This window comes from Physeter macrocephalus, chromosome 10, assembly GCF_002837175.3.
Source record: "Physeter macrocephalus isolate SW-GA chromosome 10, ASM283717v5, whole genome shotgun sequence".
Lineage (NCBI taxonomy): Eukaryota > Metazoa > Chordata > Mammalia > Artiodactyla > Physeteridae > Physeter > Physeter macrocephalus.
Genome location: NC_041223.1, coordinates 39,947,963 through 39,963,033, shown reverse-complemented (window position 1 = coordinate 39,963,033; position 15,071 = coordinate 39,947,963). Strand labels below are relative to the sequence as shown.

Below are 15,071 nucleotides of genomic sequence, written 5' to 3'. Positions count from 1 at the left end.
TCATGGGCCCAGCCGCTCCGCGGCATGTGGGATCTTCCCGGACCGGGGCACGAACCCATGTCCCCTGCATCCACAGGCGGATTCTCAACCACTGCGCCACCAGGGAAGCCCCATTATTCTTAATGAGTCATACCAAGATCTCTGTGCCTCATCTCAGAAGATAGACTCTGTATTGCAACAAGGAAGAAATATAATGCCTCCAAATTTAAAAATTATGCTGGCTTGCTTTCTGTGTTGCTAATAAAGAACTGAGAAAAGTATGCTTCCAATTGTCCCAAATTAGGTAAGAACATTATCACTGGATGCCAAGGGCCTATAATTTTTGCCCTGAGAGAAGATAAGAGAAACAGTTAAGTGACTTCTTTGCTTTGGAACACTTGCTCAGAAGAATTAGAGAGACTTAATGCAAGGCCAGGGCACTATCACTTGAAGAATTGTACCTTCAAGCAGGGGACTGAAAGCAGTGAGCTCGTATCTGAATATTTTATAGGGCTGTTTGATGAGGAATTGCAAAGATGGCCTTCCTGTTGGTTATAGTCTCAGTATCTTGGAACTTCTCTTACTGTGATGTAAAATTTCAAATAAAGCGTAGCACAGAGGGATAAGAAACCCTTCCTTAGCAGATCCTAAAATACTTGGCTCTGACAATGGGATCTTGGTGAACTAATTTAAGAACCCAGAACAGTTTTCTGCGTAAGCTTTAGAGGTCACTTTCTTAGAGATTGTTAAGGTGCGAAGAGCTTAGAGACTGAGGAGAAGAGAGCTTCAGAGGCTTTTTCACTTCCCTTCCTCACTGTGGGATATGATTAGGTTTCTTCTCCTTTGGGGATAACTCTAGAAGTATTTAAAAAGTAATTTTGAAAACCTTATACCTCCTAGTACTTTTTAAGGTGACATTTAAATTTTTTCATCTTAAGTATTCGGGAAGAATTTAGGATAGTGTTAAATACTGCCATTTTAAAAAATAGTTGTTATGTGCTTTTAAATGTATCTGAAAGAATCTAAATACCATAGTGATTTGATGTTCTTCATCATCCATTCCACTTCCTCCAAAGAATTTTATCCTACTTTTATTATGCGTGACAGTCATACATTGAAGATAATTGTTGCACTTCTCTGCAACTAAATTTGAAATTGCGTCCTGTAACCTTAAGATTCTAAGCATTAAAGTTTGTCTCCAGTTATAAATACACAGTTGATCAAAACAGTATAAACGTTATGTGGCAGAGACTGTTAACTGATTGCTGAACTATATCCTATCATGCAGTTAGATTATTTCCACCTTTGTAAACAGGGTAGCTATGTAATTGAATTCTAATAAATCAGGAAAAGTGATGTTCAGAACTTGCAGGTCTGGTCTGTGAACATCTCCCCCATGCAACCCTCCTCACCTTTTACCCATCTACTAGCTTGATGCAGAGGAGTATGTGGCTTCCGAGTATACACACGAGAAGGAAGAAACCTGGCTTCCTGAATCGCCGCTTAGAGGAGAGCCACCCATCAATCCTGGATATTCATTTAGACTTCAGGTGGGGCCGGGGGGCGACAAACCTTCATTATATTCCGTCTCTGAATTTTGGGGGACTGATCTGTTAGAGATTTTAGTGTTCGCTAATATAGTCTAAATTTTGATGAACTGTTAAACATACGAAGTACAATTTTACCAGAAATACATCTTTTTGTGGGGTGAACAGATCTCAGGGATTTTTTTTTCCCCAAATGTTTTATTATCTGGGGGTAAGTTTATATCAATATAATAAGAGCATCAATTTTTTTTGTTTCTATGAAGTCCTAAGAAACTTTTATAATACAAAAAAGAATAGAAGGGATTTTGTTACAGCAATGTCACTCAATTATTTGAAGTCCTTCAGAATTCACTAAGTATTTTAAAATTTATTAGCTGGTAATTTCATTAGATCATCCTGATTCAATTTCATTGAAAGAAAAGAAATAAAAATCACCTAAGGATTTTTTAAACCAGTGTCGTTCTCTTACCAATATTTAAAATTGTCTCTACTTCTGTGTTTAGCGGTTTTATCAAAGTGCCTTGGTGTTAAGATTCAGAATGAATTAAGAGGTATTATATATCCTTTGTTTTGTCAAATGTGAAAGGAGTAATTGTTAAGAGGGATGATGCCTTGTCCTGAGGCATCTTTTCAGGCACATCAACTTTAGGAAAATGTACGCATGGAAATTGAAGATCATCTGGAAACTGATTCCTTTAAAAGCAACCTAACTTGTGTTTACTGCAGAGTGTCTGTGTGCTGTTTGGAAAACAAATAGCATAGTATGAATACTCTAGAGGGTACCCCTCATCTTCATCCCACCTACAAGCTTCTTTTGCCTCAGTGGGATACAAGTAGGCCCATAGGAGAGCCTGTGACTTAGAGCTAAGTGTTCTTTTAGGGTGTGTCACTGTGTGTTTCATAGGGATGGTATATACTCAGGAACTTAGAGGCTGAAGTGTAAGAACAAAAGGTCCACAGACTGGGAAAATGACACATGATGAACATACATAAAATGCTACATTTGAGAATTAGAGCGTAATTGAAATATCAAGCATACATGAAATGTTTTGAGAATCAGTTGCATATTAGGCCATAAAGCAAGTCAAATTTCAGGGAATTGGTTTCAAACAAACTACAATAAGCTAGACCTTGACAATTTTGAGGTGTACTGGCATATTTCGTAGTGCCCCTCAATTTGGGGTTACCTGATGTTTCTTCCCATTAGACTGGGATTATGGGTTTTGGGAAAGATCATAGAAGTGAAGTGCCACTTTCAACATATAAAAGGTAAATGCTATCAACCTGATTTTTCACTGCTGATATTAACCTTGACTTACTTACTAGATTGAGCCCAAAGCTTCTGTAATACCTCTTGTGCAGTCTCAAAACCAACCCAAGCAGCCCTATTTTGGACTTGTCAGCCTCTGTAATTTGTACACACACATACAAACACATACCCTATTGGTCTGTCTCTCTGGGACAGTACTAAAAAGGGTGTAACAATGGCCAAATAGTGACAAGTTGTCTATTTAGGTCTTCTGCCCTTTTGATTGGGTTTTTTTTTAATATTAAGCTGTATGAGCTGTTTGTATATTTTGGAAATTAATCCCATGTCAGTAGCATCATTTGCACATAGTTTTTCCCATTCTGCAGTTTGTCTTTTATGGTTTCCTTTGCTGCACAAAAGCTTTTAAGTTAAATTAGGTCACATTTGTTTACTTTTATTTCCATTACTCTAGGAGACGGGCCTAAAAAAGTGCAACTTATGTCAGTGTTTTGCCTATGTTTTCCTCTAGGAGTTTTATAGTATCCGGTCTTACATTAGGTCTTTAATCCATTTTATTGTTGTATGTGGTATTAAACAATGTTCTAATTTCTTTCTTTTACATGTAGCTGTCCAGTTTTCCCAGCAACACTTAATGAAGAGACTTTTTCTCCATTGTATATTCTTGCATTTGTCATAGATTGTCCACAAGCGTGTGGGTTTATTTCCAGGCTTTCTATCCTGTTCCATTGATCTATGTGTCTTTTTGTCCCAGTGCCATACTGCTTTGATTACTGTAGCTTTGTAGTATAGTCTGAAATCAGGGAAGTGATTCCTCCAGCTCCAGTTTTCTTTTTCAAGATTGTTTTGGCTATTCGGGGCTTTTTGTGTTTCCATACAAATTAAAAATTTTTTGTTCCAGTTCTGTGAAGAATGCCATTGGCAATTTGATAGGGATTGCATTGAATCTGTAGGTTGCTGTGGGTAGTATGGTCATTTTAATACTGATTCTTCCAAGCCAAGAACATGGTATATCTTTCCATCTGTTTGTGTTGTCTTCAGTTTCCCTCATCTGCATCTTAAGTTTTCAGAGTACAGGTCTTTTGCCTCCTTAAGTAGGTTTATTTCTAGGTATTTTATTCTTTTTGATGCGAAGGTAAATGGGATTGTTTTTTTAATTTCTCTTCCTGATATTTCCTTGTTATGGAATAGAGCATTTTATTATTATTATTTTTTAATACTATCTATCTTGTCAGAGAAAGAAGCATCAGCTGGCCACTCAGGGAAAAAAATGCCTGGAGGACACAGCAAGTGTAAAATATCTGTCAATCAAATGAATTAAAAATATTCTCCAAACTTAACTGGTCTCCCTCCTGAAAGTTCTTTAGGAGAACACCATTTGAATTACGTTTGAGATCCACTCAGGATCTTACAGAGGACCAAAAGGGTAAATACCACCTTAAAAACAATTCAGTTTTTCAGTATAGAAAATGGTCAGTTAACCCTTAGTGTCACGTTCTTTAATACACAGGAAGAAAGTAGATCTGAATATTATACCACCTAAATTCGAACTGCTAAAGAATTAATACACCACACACTTTCTCTGAATTCATTTATTTAAAGATAGAACACAGCTATTTGAAATCATGAACACAATATCAACACAGGTGGGAAATTAAATTGTTATACTTCATTCACATTAATAAATATCTTAAGCAAATGTAGATTTTAAGATTCATTAAGACACTAATGACAAAAGTAACTAAGAGTTTCTACCTAAGTTAACACTGATACTGCTTGATTTTCAGGTTGAAGATTATAATAACCTATATATTTCAATTGGATGGCAGCAAATACAAAAGCATCTTTTGAACTGTATAGTATACCATAAGCAGGAGTTTACAGCAGTCCATCATTCTCCTGGCCTATCTGTGTGTAGAAGGCATGCTGGACACCAGCAACTCACATCACATAAATTATCCACCACTCACAAGGTGTAAAATCTATTATGCATATATTTGAATAGTAATTATTTTTGAATGCCAGTTGTTTTGACAGACTTGGGATTTCCCAGCTTTGCCACTGATTAGCTGTGTTTAAGCCTATGCTTCAGTTTCTTCATTTTTTAAATGAGAAAACTAAATGAGACTTTGTCTACTGAAGCCTATTTTGCAGTTTCTTCCTGTCAAAAGTTTATCAACTCTGATTTTCAAAACGAAATTTCCAAGTGATTTTCAACCTCCTTCTAACCCATGATTATCCTTTCAAGACCTTTGTCTAAATCCTTCAGAGTTCCTAACCACTCCACTGAACACATTTTAACACATCTGCATGTTTATAATGACCAAAACAAAGTTCACTATGTAAGTATGGAAGGCCATCCCTACCCAGGAATCATTACAAACCAACTTGGGTATTCAATTTAGTACCCAGCACCAGCAATCTTTCTTTGAAAGCTCTATGTCTCAGTCTCCACCATAAGCTACACTGTTGTCAATCAAACACTCCATACCTGTGTAAGTTCCTTCTCTTCATATCAAGGGAAAAATCTGAAAAGATTTTTTAGAAAACTGGCATTTAACTGACTTGTTTATACAATTTTAGGATAGCCATGTTCTTTGCAGTATCCCGTAGGGCAAGGCATCAAATATTTCAGAAGGCAGCCATACATTTCTTTTCGTGTTTTTCTAAAACAGCTTAAGTTCTAACACAATTTAAAAATCAAACTGTCAAGCAGTTTTGTTTTTATTCTTTTCACAGGTACTGAGCAAAGGATAAACCTAACAATGTCCACTTCTCCTAACTTACCACCACCAACATACTCAAAACTCTGCTTCACTCTAAAGCCTATCAATGTGCTTGGCAAGACTATAATGAATAAAATGACAAGCGGTAAAATCTAATTCATGCCAGAACACTGGAGAAGTTACATGGGAAGCACACACATACGCAACTTTACAAAAGTTGGGAATACTGTTAACTTCAAATAAGTGATGATCAAAGTGAGACTTTCATGCCAGAAGTCCCATTCAGTCAAAATCACGATTTGTAAGAACAAGTGGTGCCACCAGTGTCCAAACATATAGCACAATGCCAATCCAACTAGAAGAGATTTTCACCCAGACAGCCGTCCACTGACTTTTCATCTCACGAGAAGGCTCATACCTAAAATTAAAGGGGAGAGAGGTTGGATTATCGGTCATCAAGCCATCAGGCTTCACTACTACAGAAATATTCTTTGTATATAATTTGTGATAACAGATATATAGTTGCTGGACTAATTATCTGTTGCCTTGCTTTTCCACACCACTTTGATAGCTAATGTGAAGGTAAAAAGAAATCAATTTCCTTTAAAGGAGTAGAGGAGATGGGCCTCTGAAATAGCTCTTTTAGATAATAGAGAGAATCTTTATATTTTTCTGGCTCACTAATTACGAGATAGAGAAATGGAGTGTGACCTCTAGATAAATAAGAAATTGTAACATAAAGACTTACCAATTCTAAACTGTATAAAGAATATAATCTGTTCAGAGTGTATATGGGAACCCCCTCCACTTTCTCAGATTTAAGAAACTGGGAAGGAAATACATCCCAAAGTTAGCTGACTTCTATGTTGATGAAACATACCAAAAATATTTTTCATCTAATCTTAACATTTACTATTAACCTGACAGCCAATGCTGTGAATTACTGAGAACTATTTGGCTTCTTATACCTTAAGAAGCTGCAGTGTAGGAATTTTTAAATATATGTATTTTTCAATAATAAATGCTGGTAGAGGCTGCTCTCAAAGAAATAAAGCAAAGAATAATCTTTTCTCTACATCTTTTCCTGGTATTCAAAGCCCTCTTACAAACTGTTAAGGATATTGTGCATTAAAAATTATTAAAAATAGAACTGCCCTAACCATATAGTTCAACTTGAATCTTAAATCTTTCAGTAATCCTTTGGACAAAATTAGAATATTTAATAACAAAATATAAACTGCTATCTTCCAACTAACAGAAAAAATTTATTAGTTTTGAAGTGATAAAAAACCAAAAATTAGTTTTGAAGAATTCTAAGAATCCATCTATGTTAATGTATTTGCACCTCAATTTTGAAATCTTCAAAGATTTTAATGACAAAGTTTGAACAAAACAGAAGAAAGGTATCTTTTTATTGCACTATGTTGGGAACTGGTTAGTCAGTATTAAAAAGAAAAGCAAGCATTGTGTTTGATCAACTGTCAACGTGTATTTCCCTAAGCACTGTGTTAGTTTTATGAAACTTTATTTCAGTCTCTTCAAGATTTGGAAATATTTCAATGATTGTTATTGCTGAAGCAAGGAAATAAAACCTGCATTTCTGAAACTGATCTCACTATTCATTTAGTTGTAAATTTTGAAATATACTGGAGGATTAAAAAGTACTCCATACCACATTTAACAACCGAATCACAAAAAAGCCATCAGTTTCCACATGCAAAGTTTTCATAAAATATAAGTACCTGTACCAGTTGGTAAGGGTCATCATGATATAAGGCGAAGCCAGGAAAAGCATAAAGTGAAAGAAGGAGTAACTGTAAGTGACACCATCCCTTTCATTATCTACAGCTCTGTGAACATCATCTCTATCCTCCAGTGATCCGTCACTTCTGGCTCCACCATCTTCTATTAATGTTGATTCATCACTTGTTAGAGTCAGTTTATTAACCTGACTATTGTTTGAAGTACGGATGCTGCATGGAAGACAGTTTAGAAAGAGAGAAGGAAAAAAAAGGGGAATTTAAAGATTCATATGTGAATAATAGTTGGACTTCTTTTTAAAAAATGAAAATCCATAATTTTTCTTACCTTGAATAAAACACACACAGTAAAAAGAGGATTAGTCCAATAATTCCTTGAGCATGCCACCACTGTACAGACTGCCCCTCCTTTGGGACAGTGCTTGTTGTATTATATCCAATTATGCTCAGTAGACTTGGGTTGCACTCTGTTTCTATAATGTAAATTAAGGTCAAATTAAAATGTCAGAATAGTATAAAATTTTTTTCAGAGCACAATGTAGTTCTTTTTAACTCTTATACTCCTGCAAATTCAAAACATTTTGTTAGAAAAAGGCAAAAAGATAACAAAAAAATAAGACAACTTGTATTTATAGAGACCATTTTATAAAAATTTTATAGTGCTAATTTTAGAGACATGCTTGGAAAACAATTTCATTTTCAACCTCATGCAAGAGCTGAGACATTAAGCTTTTTGTTGATCAGGAAACTGGTGAAATTTAGATGACCTATCTAAAGCATAGTAAAGCTCAAATAGAGTTAAGAATAAAATTCAGATATTCTAAACTAAAATGCACTGGCTTTTCTATTACAAACTGTGAGATAAACTTCATAAAATGACTACTGTTATTATCAATTTGCCAAACTACATTGTTATATAGTTTATACATAAAATCAGTTACTAGAATTTTAGCAAATAGTTTGTGGAAATGAGCAAACAAGGCATAATGACCTAATGCTTATTCAGCTTCTTGACTCCCATAAATAATTTAAATGGGGTTGGTATCCACTTAAGTGTCCCATATATGTTTTCCTCCCACAAAGCCAGATATGTCAATTGCCATCTTTATCAATGAAAAATGACTTTTATCTTTAAGCCATTCATATAAGGATAAACCCTAAAGCAAATTACTATTAGTTTTTTTCTAGACACCTGGACAAATATAAGGAATCTTTCTCTAGTATACTAAATAAACAAAAACAAAAACATTTTCTCCAACTAGTGATAAAGCACCTATGAAATTTATAAACTCAATGAAATAGAAGATTCAGAAAACATTTTATAATTTTTCTTTATTCTGAGGAAGAGAGACCATTTTTTTCCTTTTCAAAAAATAGTACAGTTGACTCTTGAACGAGTGGATCAGGGGCACCAACCCCCTCACCCAGTCGAAAATATGCATATAATTTTATGGCTGGCCTCCATATTCAGCCATTCATATCTGCAAATTGTGTAGTAATGCAGTACATATATTTGAAAAAAATCCATGGATAAGTGGACCTGTGCAGTTCAAAACTCTGTTGTTCAAGGGTCAACTGTAATTATTAATTTCTAATTTGTTCCACCACAAATGACATATACGGGCTTCTACTCCCACAGAATGCAATAAAACTGGCCTATAAAAAGATTACAAAGACCAATTACATTCACTTTTAAGGTAATCACAGACAAAAAATAATAAGTGGAAAAAAACTACACTATTTACAGTAGAATCAACAAACATTTTAACAGCTCTTGTTTCTTTCTACATATACTATCATATGCACTGTACAAATTAGGTATATTTCTTATAATTTTCATATAATTTCTTACAGTTTGGGTAGTGAAAGAAGAAACTAAGTGAAAAAATATAGCAATACATCAAAGACGAAAATAGTATTATTCCCATTCTCATTTCTCTGTGAGCTTAATTTTACAAAATGACCATCTTTGAAAAAAGAAAAGCTGTAGGATTCATTAAAAAGAAACAAATCCAAGCGAACGAACATACCTGGTTCATTAGTCATGGCAGACCATGTCAAATACATTGTGTAGACTGTAATTACTGAAGACTGTAACAAACCAGATCTTGGTTGTGATTCCTACAAACAAATAAGCAAAACAGAAAAATATTGTTATCATTCAAGATTTAGGAAAACTTAAAAAATAGAAGCTTCATAAACATTAATGAACTAATCCAAGCTTACTTGGATTTTTGGCAGTATAGACATTATAGAAGCACCAAGGCAGAGGAGCATGTTGACACTGATGAACGCTTTATTTTCTGCACAACTGGCTGGATGAGTATAGTAAACAAAAAATAGGACGATAGCAACTAAAGACAGCAGATAATTCAGAGCTGTAGCTGATAACAAAGCTGTGAAAGAAATACATGGGACAATTAGATTTTATCACTAATATTAGGAATTAGGCATATGGCTCATTTTACAAGCAATCTTATTTTATTCAAAAATATTACTTTAAGCAACTAACATTGTGTCAGCATTACACAGGCTATATAAGCAGGTAAAGATATTCTGAGCTTTATCACACTAAGAATTTTATAGTCTTTACATATAGCTCATTATGATGATGTGTTTTCAAGGACAATAACATACTAACATGATCTTCATTTATAGTAATATTTACAGAGAGTTTCCAAAACACATTCAGATGCATTAGCCATTATTTTGAAAATACAGAAAAATAACTAGGAGGGGAATATTAAGGTTTTTAAAGAATGATAATTATTCAGTTGTAAACAAGGGCATTAAGAAAATTATTTTGTTAATGCTAAGCCTGCAAAACAATGCTTTTCCTCATCAACTAAAATTAAAAAAAAAAAATTATTCAAGAGTAAGTCATTATTATTTAATAAGACAACCTAAGTTTCTTCTATCACACACACACGTTTTAGTTTCTGTGCTAATGTATGCTTAATATACATGTATTTATGTCGATGTGCCTCACTGACAGGGGATCCGTCAAACAAATATTTACCGAATACCTACAAAGGCCCTAGGGATATAGTAGGGAACAAAGCAGAAACTCTTACAATAGATTTAACATTAAAAAATGAGATATTCGATATAAGTAAATTTTCCTAATGACCAAAGCTCATTTCTTTGAATACCAAACCCTTTATTTTAACCACTGAGATCGAATACCACAAACTAGTTGTATGAGAGAAAATATGAAGCTAGCAGACATGCTGGATTTAGCTTTCACTCTGATTTTTTTTTTAAATTGTTTTTTTTTAGCTGACAGATCATTTCACATAAAAATCCAGATTTATGGCTTCTTTTGGAAAAATCAGAAAAATTAAGCAACACTGGGTTCACATTTCCACAAGGCAACTACTAGATGGAACTGAGCAGTAGCTATATGCATTTTAGACAAAGGCCTTTACACTCTCCAATTCGTCACAGTCCCTTCTATTTGCAAAAGGATTGAAAATGCACTTAAACCTGGTTCTCCTCCCTCATTTTTGTTACCTGTTGTAAGCATCTGAATTTTGATCCCTGTTTTAGAGTATAACCACAGGATTCAAGCTCATCATTATAAATAAACATTAAATACACTACTGTAAAAATTCCCTTAGGTGTTAGTTACACATAAGGGCATTCTTTGCCCTTACGCAAAATGTTTCAGAGTTGCTTTTTTATTTTTCCTGCTTGCTGATGTTTAAGAATTGTACCACTGTTTGTTCATCTATTTCTAGCAGTCCTCGTCCCTTTAATATTTTACTTTTAACCTTCTGTAGGCTTCCAAGGAAATTAGGCTGTAAAATATACATGCATTCAGCAATAGGCTTTGGAACTTCTATTTTAGCCATTCATGGTCTTCTGGATTATTTCCTGGTTCTTGGGTATGTTCCTAGTTGACATGCCAAAAACTCTCTCTACAAGTAAAGTTGCTGATATAATGTGATAAGATGCCACTCACAAACTTAAGCTAAAAACCTCCCCACAGAAAATTATACCACAAAAATCGTGATTTTCCCATAGTCTATGTATCTGTTCTCACTTTCAAAGTTCAACTATCTTGAAGATGTTCTGTAAGACAAAAAGCTTACCTGCGTACCAACATCTTGAGTTCCCTTCTTCCATTTTTTCAACCCATGATTCATTCCACGAATGGGCAAAATCAATGAGTAAGACTAGCTGTATTAGAATGAAGCAAAAGGCACCTGCCATGCCTACGTAAAACCACACTGAAAGAAAATAAAAAAGCAAAAAACCATAAATGAGTGACTGGTTCACTTTTCATTATTTCATTTTCACAATCAATACACAAAAGGAAAAATAAAATTTTACATAAATGCCTTGATTTTGCCAACCAGCAGGGAGAAGAAAAGGAAAAAACAAAACAAATAGTTGCAGTTCCAGGCAACAATTATTTCAATTTCCTTATAAAATATCAACATCACACAGTTAAAGGAAAAAAAAAGATTTCTTACCAGTTGTAAAAGTTCCTTCTGGAATGAAGAAGGCCCCAATAATAATTGCAACTGCTGCAGCAAATTTAAAGAACCAGAATCTAAAACAAAAAGATATAATTTTTTATTAATAAATATTCATTGAACAAGTAGTTTCACATATGAAATCTTTGAAGAGCTATTCTTAATAGATACATTTTATGTGACTATTCTTTCTGAGGATATCCTGAAAACGAGAAGTGAAGAATATCATGTAAACTATTTTAGGACAGTTTTAATTCATTATGATAATATGAGACTATTAGTTTCATTTCACAGGTTTATTTTACATATACACCAATAGCTATTATAATTGGTGTACATGAAAGTGTAAATAAGGTACACTGTACAAATGAATAGTTTTGAAAACACACAATAAATGCCTGGAAAACAGATTTCCACTAACTAGCCAGATGAGTTGAGAGAACCAGAGAAGACATAAAAGCTTCAGAATTCTGCCACAGAAAGGAGCAAGAAATGAGAAGCAAGTGTTCAGAGTCAGAGAGAACCCTAGATATAACAGGATCAATAACCTTATCTGAAGACAACTAGTAGAGATTTGAGGCATCTGCTACTTCGAAAGCAGCAATGCAAAACTACAAGGAACATGAAGAATCAAGAAAACATTTCACCACCAAAAGATAACAATAATCCTGCAATAATTGAGCACAAAGGCATAAAATCTCACAGTCTAGCAGATAAAGAATTCAAAACAGCGGTTTTGAGAAAACTCAATGAGCTATATAAGAAAATACAAAGATAATTCAACAAAAACCAGGAAAAAAATATAGGAATAAAATGAGAAGTTCTTTTAACAAAGAGACAGAAATCATAAAAAAGAACCAAACATACCCTGGAGCTGAAGAATTCAACAAAAGACATGAAAAATACAATAGAGATCTGCAGAAGGGCAGATCAAATGGAAGACAGAAAAAGCAGACAGGAATTTTGATATAACCCAATCAGGGGTGAACAGAGAAAAAAAAATGAAAAAGAGGGAAGAAAGCCTCAGAAATCTATAGAATTCAAATATTAGAATGAATGATTGGGTTCTAGAAGGAGAAGAGAGGAAGAATGGGGCAGAAAGTTTATTTAAAGAAATAATAGCTGAGAACTTCCTAAATCTGGACATCCAAGTTCACAAAGCTAATAGATCACACAGCTCAATGCAAACAAACCTTTTCAGCCATATTATATAATGAAAACTGTCAAAAATCAAAGAAAAAGAGAAAATCCTAAAAGCAGCTAGATGAAAAAAGATTGTAATCTACAAAGTCATTTCCATCAGGCTCTCAGTGGATTTCTCAGTAGAAAACCCTATAGGCCAAGAGAGAGGAGTAGAATGACTTTAAGTGACATACTCAAAGTGTTGAAAGGAAAAAAAATGCCAGCCAAGATTACTCTGTCCAGCAAAGTTATCCTTCAGATACGAAGGAGAAATAAAGATTTTCCCAGTCAAAATCCAAGGAATTCACCACCACTAAACCTGTCTTGTAAAAAATGGTGAAAGGAATTCTTCAAGCTGAAACGAAAAGACACTAAACTAGTGACGCGGAAACATACAAAAGTATACAAGACACTGGTAAATGGAAATACACAGATTTAGAAAAATCTCATTCTTTAATAGGATGGTGTGTCAACTATGTAACTGTAGTATAAAGATTAAAGATTAAAAAGAGTATTAAAGGGCTTCCCTGGTGGCACACTGATTGAGAGTCCGCCTGCCGATGCAGGGGACACAGGTTCGTGCCCCGGTCCAGGAAGATCCCACATGCCACAGAGCGGCTTGGCCCGTGAGCCATGGCCGCTGGGCCTGCGCGTCTGGAGCCTGTGCTCCGCAACGGGAGAGGCCACAACAGTGAGAGGCCCGTGTACCACAAAAAAAAAAAAAAAAAAAAAAGAGTATTAAAAAACAATAGCTATTATAATTGGTTAATGGATATACAATATAAAAAGAGATAAACTGTGATATTGAAAAAATAAGAGTAAATGGGTAGGGCTTTTGTATGCAACTGAAGTTGCTATCAGCTTAAAATGGGCTGTTTTATCTATAAGATGTTTTATGTAAGCCTCATGGTAACCACAAAGCAAAAACCTAAAGTAGATTTACAGAAAATAGGGAAGCAGACCATACCACCAATTTACAAAGAAAATCACCAATTTACATAGGCATTAACAAAGAAAAAAGAAATTATGGAAATATGAAACAGCCAGACAGCAATGAATAAGATGACATTAGTAAGTCCTTCATATCAATAATTATGCTAAATGTAAATGTAATGAATTCACCAACCAAAAGGCACAGTGGCTAGATGAATTTAAAAAAAAAAAAAACTGAAAACACATGAAAATTATTCATTTATATTTTTAATACAAACAAATGGAAAGATAACTCGTGTTTGTGGATCTGAAAAATAGTTAAAATGTCCATACTACCCAAAGCCACCTATAGATTCAAAGTGCTCCCTATAAAAATTTCAATGCAACTTACAAAAATATAGAAAAAGCAATCCTAAAATTTGTATGTAACTACAAAAGACCCCAAATAGACAAATCAGTCATGAGAAGGACAAAGCTGGAAATATCACACTTACTGATTTCAAACTATACTACAAAGCTACAGTAATTAAAACAGTAGTACCATAAAAGTAGACACATAGACCAATGGAATAGAATAGAGAGAGCTTAGTAATAAACCCTTCCATTTTGGATCAACGAATATTTGACAAGGGAGTCAAGAACACTCAATGGGGAAAGGACAGTCTCCGCAACAGTCTTGGGAAAACTGGGTAACCACAGAAAAATGAAAATGGACTCCTTTATTACAAGACTCACAAAATTAACTCAAAATGAATTAAAGACTTAAACATTTAAGACCTGATACCATAAAAGATATCAATACTAGAAAGATGCTGATACTGGGAAGAAGAAAGGAAGGAAGAAACTCCATGACATTGGTCTTGGCAATGAGTTTTTGGATGAGACAGCAAAAGTACAAGCAACAAAAGTAAAATCAAACAAGTGGGACTACATCAAACTAACAAGCTTCTGCAAAGCAAGAGGAACAATCAACAAAATGAAAAGACAACCTACAGAATAGGAGAAAATATTTGCAAACCAGGTATCAAAAAGTGGTTAATATCAAATATATATAAAGAACTCATACAACTCATTAAAAAAACAATCCAATTAAAAAATGGACAGAGGAACTAAATATTTTTCCAAAGAGGGCATACAAATGTCCAACAGGCATATGAAAAGGTGCTCAACATCACTAATCATCAGAGAAATGTAAA

General features: G+C 34.3%; 2 protein-coding genes across 2 annotated transcripts in view; one reads left to right on the top strand and one right to left on the bottom strand.

The window, feature by feature from the left end:
• HSF2 (heat shock transcription factor 2) overlaps positions 1–1,443 on the top strand; it is a 38,569-nt gene extending 37,126 nt beyond the window's left edge. The window contains exon 14 of the mRNA XM_024122611.3: positions 1,410–1,443. Within this exon, the coding sequence (XP_023978379.1) occupies positions 1,410–1,414 (5 nt within the window). The 3' untranslated portion in view covers positions 1,415–1,443. The remainder of the gene's footprint in view (positions 1–1,409) is intronic.
• A 2,927-nt stretch (positions 1,444–4,370) lies between these two features.
• SERINC1 (serine incorporator 1) overlaps positions 4,371–15,071 on the bottom strand; it is a 31,668-nt gene continuing 20,967 nt past the window's right edge. The window contains exons 4-10 of the mRNA XM_007114931.4: positions 11,758–11,837; positions 11,374–11,511; positions 9,506–9,675; positions 9,310–9,400; positions 7,608–7,752; positions 7,262–7,492; positions 4,371–5,937 (exon numbers count right to left, since the gene is read on the bottom strand). Of these exons, the coding sequence (XP_007114993.2) occupies positions 5,802–5,937; positions 7,262–7,492; positions 7,608–7,752; positions 9,310–9,400; positions 9,506–9,675; positions 11,374–11,511; positions 11,758–11,837 (991 nt within the window). The 3' untranslated portion in view covers positions 4,371–5,801. The remainder of the gene's footprint in view (positions 5,938–7,261; positions 7,493–7,607; positions 7,753–9,309; positions 9,401–9,505; positions 9,676–11,373; positions 11,512–11,757; positions 11,838–15,071) is intronic.